This window comes from Hypanus sabinus, chromosome 5, assembly GCF_030144855.1.
Source record: "Hypanus sabinus isolate sHypSab1 chromosome 5, sHypSab1.hap1, whole genome shotgun sequence".
NCBI lineage: Eukaryota > Metazoa > Chordata > Chondrichthyes > Myliobatiformes > Dasyatidae > Hypanus > Hypanus sabinus.
Window position 1 is genome coordinate 172,209,900 of NC_082710.1, and position 6,000 is coordinate 172,215,899.

General features: G+C 47.2%; 1 protein-coding gene across 1 annotated transcript in view; it reads left to right on the forward strand.

Moving 5' to 3' along the window:
• Positions 1-6,000, forward strand: part of lypc (ly6 domain containing, pigment cell) — a 25,981-nt gene extending 19,981 nt beyond the window's left edge. The window contains exons 3-4 of the mRNA XM_059971228.1: positions 4,130-4,252; positions 4,858-6,000. Of these exons, the coding sequence (XP_059827211.1) occupies positions 4,130-4,252; positions 4,858-5,069 (335 nt within the window). The 3' untranslated portion in view covers positions 5,070-6,000. The remainder of the gene's footprint in view (positions 1-4,129; positions 4,253-4,857) is intronic.

Consider the following 6,000-nt stretch of genomic DNA (forward strand, 5'->3'; position numbering starts at 1 on the left):
TATAGGGACTGGACATCCATGGTGAAAATAAGATCATGGGGGCCAGGGAACTTGGAAATCCTTGGAAAGATAGCAAATCAAACCTTGGACATAACCAGACAGACAGCAGGCCAGTGAACAATGTGGCGTATATAGTTCAATGGGATGGGGAAGTAGGAACACAGTAATCTTTGCACAGTATTATGGAAATGCCGTCTTCTCATTACTACCATCAGGTAGGAGGTAAAGGAGCCTGAAGACATGCACTGAGTGTTTGAGGAACTGTTTCCCGTTTAATGTCTGGGAGAGCTTGGCTTGCAGTGGGACAATTGTCATTGCAACACCTCCATTCTGGGTACAGCTCCCTGAAACATCAAGGTCATTTGCAAGATGTGATGTCTCAGATAAGTGGCATTCACCTTCCAGAATATGCCCAGTTTTCAATGCTGCCGTCAGGCAGGACAGAGAGAAATCTGAAGGCCCGCATCTTAGTATTAAACAACAACTTCTCCCCCACTGCTATCATTTTCCAGAGGTGACCCTGAGGCACCCCTACACTACCTCGGACTATATTTCTTTTATCATTCTCTCTTGCATTAAGATTAATGTCAAGTTCAAAGTAAATTTATTATCAAAGTACATATGTGTCACCATATACAACCCTGAGATTCGTTTTCCTGTGGGCATACTCAGCAAATCTATAGAATAAATTGATTCCAGAGATGAGGGGGTTAGACTATGAGGAGAGATTGAGTCGCCCGAGACTGTTCTCGCTGGAATTCAGAAGAATGAGGAGATCTTAGAGAAACATACAAAATTATGAAAGGGACAGATAAGATAGAGGCAGGAAAGTTGTTTACACTGGTAGGTGAGACGAGAACTAGGTGATATAGGCTCACGATTCAGGGGAGTAGATTTAGGATGGAGATGAGGAGGATCTCCTTTCCCCAGAGAGTGGTGAATCTGAGGAATTCTCTGTCCAATGAAGCAGTGGTTGGATAGATTTTTGCATAGTTGGGGAATTAAGGGTTATTGGGAAAAGGCAGGTAGGTGGAGATGAGACCATGGCCAGATCAACCAAGATCTTATTGATTGGCGGAGCAGGCTCAACGGGCTACATGGCCTACTCCTGCTCCTATTTATTATGTTCTTATTTATAATAACTATAATGGAATCAATGAAAGATCACCCAACTAAGGCATTCAACCAGAGTGCTGAAGACAACATGACAAGATGAGTATGTTGTTTATTTGGACGTCTATAACTTAAGCTAATTTTAAAAAAAACAATTTTCATGGCATTTATACACTGGGTATGTACACCCATGACAATAAACTTGAAAGGTTACAGAAAGGGGCAGGTTCACAGGGTGGTGGGGGGGCTCACAATGAGTCAGAAGAATAAATAAAGCTTAGAATGAAAGGCAGAATCAGCTGCCAGTGCAAGTGGTGCATGCCAGCTTGATTGAGAAGTTTAGATAGGAGGGGTATCGAGGGCTATGGTCTGGGTGGAGGTCGATGGGCCTTGGCAGTTTAAATAGTTTGGCACAGACTAGATGGACTGAATGGCCTGCTTCTGTGCTGTACTTTTCTATGACTCTATAGAAAATAAGTTGGAATGGCGTGGTAGTGCAGTAGTAGCATAAAGCTTTCCAGCACCAGCGATTAGAAGATAGCGGTTCAATTCCTTCTCAGGAGCTTGTACCTTCATCCAGTGACTGTTTGGACTTCCTCTGGGTGCTCCAGTTTCCTCCCATGTTCCAAAGTGGTATGGGTTAGTGTTAGTAAATTGTGCACATGCTATGATGGTGCCAGAAGTGGGCGATTCCCAACACATGTTTGGACTGTGTCGGCTGTTGACCCAAATAACACATTTCACTGTATGTTTCAATGTACGTGTGACAAATAAAGCCAAACTTAATGTTATCTTAGTGGGGTACGTCACCAAAGATTCTAGCAAATTCCTTCAGATGTATGGTGGAGAGCATCTCTGTCTGGGGTGAAGACTCCAATATGCAGGATTGATAGAGGCACAACAGGGTTGTAGACTCAACCAGTTTTATCATGGGGCACGCTTCACCACCACCCAGGATATCTTCAAAAGGTGGTGTCAACATCCATCACAAAGGACCCACAACATCCAGGACATTCTCTCCTCATTACAGGAGCTTGTAGACACACACTCAACGCTTCAGGAAAAGGAACATCCCCTCTGTCTGAACGGAACACGAACCCACGAACACCAACTCATTAATTTTTGCACTTTTTTTAATAACAGTTTTTTATGTCTAGTTCTGACACAATGCAACAAACTTCGCAACCTATGTCAGATACAATAAAGCCAATTTGGAAAACAGGTGAATGCTTGAAAGGGAAGTAAGTCCCTGACTCTCCAGAAAGGAGCACATTAGACCCCGACACCTAGCGGAGAGCAAATTTTGTCTAATACCCCAAACCTTTCCCTGTCGGGACATTCATTATACAGGAGCTATTAAATTAGGTTCACAGAGTCATCACCTGTATCTAATAAGGTAAAGATAAATATTAAAGCCTAGCTTTATTAGTTACATGTATTTCAAACATTGCAAATGTCTCTCCACTCTTTAAGATGGGAGGGAAAAAGGAAATAGTAGGCCAATTAGTTTGACATCAGTGGTCAGCAAGATGTTGCAGTCCATTATTTCAGATGATATTTCGGGGTACTTAGAGGCATTTGATATAAAAGACCAAAGTCAGCATGGTTTCCAGAAAGGAAAATCTTGCCTGACAAATCTGTTTTATTTAAGGAAAAAGCAGGCAGGATAGACAAAGGAGAGTCAGTGGATGTTGATTTCTTAGATTTTCTGAAGGCTTTTGACAAGGTGTCACACACGAGGCTGCTTAACAAGATAAAGAGCTCATGGTGTTAAAGGAAAATTACTCACATGGATAAAAGATTGGTTGCCGGCAGGAGGCAAAGAGTGGGAATAAAGGGGACCTTTTCTGGTTGGCTGCTGGTAAATAGAGTTGTTCAGCAGGGGTCTGTATTGGGTCCGATTCCTTTTATGTTGTACGTCAATGATTTGGATGACAGGGTTGATGGCTTTGTGGCCAAGTTTGTGGATAATATGAAGAGAGGTGCAGGGGCAGGGAGTCTGCAGAAGGACTTTGACATATTAAGAGAATGGCAGATGTAGACGGTGTCAGGACGCAGATGATCATGCACTTTGGTAGAAGGAATAAAGGAGTAGACTGTTTTTTAAATGGGGAGAAAATCCAAAAATCAGAGGTTCAAAAGAACCTGAGATCCTTGCAGGTAAGGAAGGCAAATGCAAGCTCGGCATTCATGTCAAAAGAACAACTGCAATGCTGAGACTCTATAAGGCACTGGACGCATCACACTCAGAGTATTGTGAGCAGTTTTGGGTCCCTTATCTAAAAGCTGTGCTGGCATTGGAGAGGGTCCAGAGGAGGATCACCAGAATGATTTCAGGAATTAAAAGGTTAACACTAAGGATCATTTGATGACTCTGGGACTGTGCTATCTGGAGTTCAGAAGAATTGGGTGGGGGGGGGGGTTGGAAGCTCTAGGACTGGAGGGTACAGCCTCAGAACAGAGGGATGTCCACTTAGATGAAGAGGGATTTCTTTCGCCAGAGGGTGCTGAAACTGTGGAATTCATTACTACAGACAGCTGCGGGGGACAAGCCATTGAATATATATAAAGTGGAGACTGATAGGTTCTTGATAAGATGCGGCAACAAAGGTTATGGGGAGAAGGCAGGAGAATGGAGTTGAGAAGGGTAATAAATCAAGCAGCCTCAAAGCAGACTCGATGGGCTGAATGGTCTATTCCGTTCCTATGTCTTATACAGTGAAATGGGTCAATGGCCAACACAGTGTGAGGATGTGCAGGGAGCTGCCCAGAAATGTCACCATGCTTCCAACACCAACATAGCATGCCTTCTGCGTACTGACTCCAACCTGTACGTCTTTGGAATGTGGGAGGAAACTGGAGCACCCGGAGCAAACCCACACTGTCACAGGGAGAGTGTAGAGACTCTGCAGTGGGAATGGAACTCTGACCACTAGCAGTGTGAAGAGTTTCACAAGCTGATTGAGGATCGGGGCGACTGTAATTTACAGAGCGGTTTCTTTGCTTTTCCCACCAGGTGAAACACTGAAGTGCTACACCTGCATCTTTCCAGCTCTGACACCGAGTGACTGCCTGAAGTTCCCAAGGATGTGTATGCCCACGGAGACTTGCTTCACCAGCAAAGCTGTTGGAACGAAGGGTAAAAAAGCATTGAGAGTAGTGAGGGGGCAGAGCGGAAAGGACATGATCTCCTATCCAGCCCCACAGGAAGGGAGAACGGTGTGTGAACAACTTTCCTCTGGGCCACATACTGTCCTCTTCCCCCCCTCTGGACTAGATGGGTCACACACTGTGGGTCACACACTGTCCCCTCTCTCCTCTGGGACTGGGTGGGGCTGTGGGTCATATACTGCCCTTTTCTCCCCAGGGACTGTGTGGGGGTGGGGCTATGGGTCACATACTACCCCTCTCTCCTCTGGGGCTGGGTGGGGCTGTGGGTCATATACTGCCCTTTTCTCCCCAGGGACTGTGTGGGGGTGGGGCTAGGGGTCACACACTGTCCCCTCTCTCCTCTGGGACTGGGTGGGGCTGTGGGTCATATACTGCCCTTTTCTCCCCAGGGACTGCGTGGGGGTGGGGCTAGGGGTCACACACTGTCCCCTCTCTGCTCTGGGACTGGGTGGGGGGTGAGGCTGTTGGTCAGACACTGTCCTCTCCCCCCCACCCCCCCCCAGGGCTGATACTGTGCGCACCACAGCTGTTGCTGAGCGACCCAAACCCTGTGCTGCTTCCCCTGTTCCACAGGACAGCAGAAGCTGGTGCTGTACGAGAAGGGCTGTGTGTCCACGTCTCTGTGCGGCGTCTGCGGGACCAAGACGGCCATGGGCATCGTGTTCTCCTACAACAACACCTGCTGCGACACCGACCTGTGCAACGCGGGGGTGGGAGCCAGAGCTCCCCCGTACCTGGGCCTCGGGGGCCTGTTGTTCAGCATTCTGGGTCCTGCCCTCCTGTGAGACGCAGGTTGACGAGGCTTGAGCTGACCCCTGGATACCCGAAAACCATTGACCAACTCAGAGTCAATCAACAATGTGGCAGACCCTGCAGACTAACAAGTGCATGCTGACCAAGACTCCCCTCTAAGCCAGTCCCATTCACCACCGTTTGCCCCACATCCTCCTAAACCAGGAGTTCCCAGTCTTTTTAATGTATGGGCCCCTACCATTAACTGAGGGGCCTGTGGACCCCAGGTTAGGAACCCCTGCTCTAAGCATTCCCATCCATGTACCTGTCCAATTATTCTCCAAAGGTTGTTATTGTACCTGCCTCTGGCAGCTTGTCACATATACGGACCACCCTCTGGATGGAAAAAATTATCCCTCAGGTTCCTATTAAATCCCTCTCCCATCTCACCTTAAACCTGTGGCCTGCAGTTCTTGATTCCCCTACCCTAGGAAAAAGACAGTGCATTCACCCTATCTATGCCCCTCGTGATCCTCTATAAGGTCACCACTCTATCGCCTGTGTTCCAAGGAATAGAGTCCCAGCCTATCGACCCTCTCCGTCAGTCTCTCAATTCCTGGTCTATCCTTATAAGTCTTTTCTTTATTGTTAAACATCTTTCCTAGAACTGGATGGTCCAGACTGAATGTGGTACCTGAATATGGCCATCAAAGGTCATTTGGCACATTAATCTGCTCTGCCATTCAATCATGGCTGACTTTTCTTCACATCCTTTGATGTGGGCACCTTTAAGGCAGCGTGTGTAACGTCAGCTTTACTGCTCAGAGAGTGTTGCAAGAATATTGCTTGCTGGGATTTGAGTGGGGTCTCAGTGCTCCAGACTGCACTAAGTTCCCCGCTCGCTGTGAGGGGGGGGGGGGGGGGGACATCGCTTTTTCCCTTTATCAGGGTGAGAAAGAGCCTGTGGCATGCTGAATTGTCGGG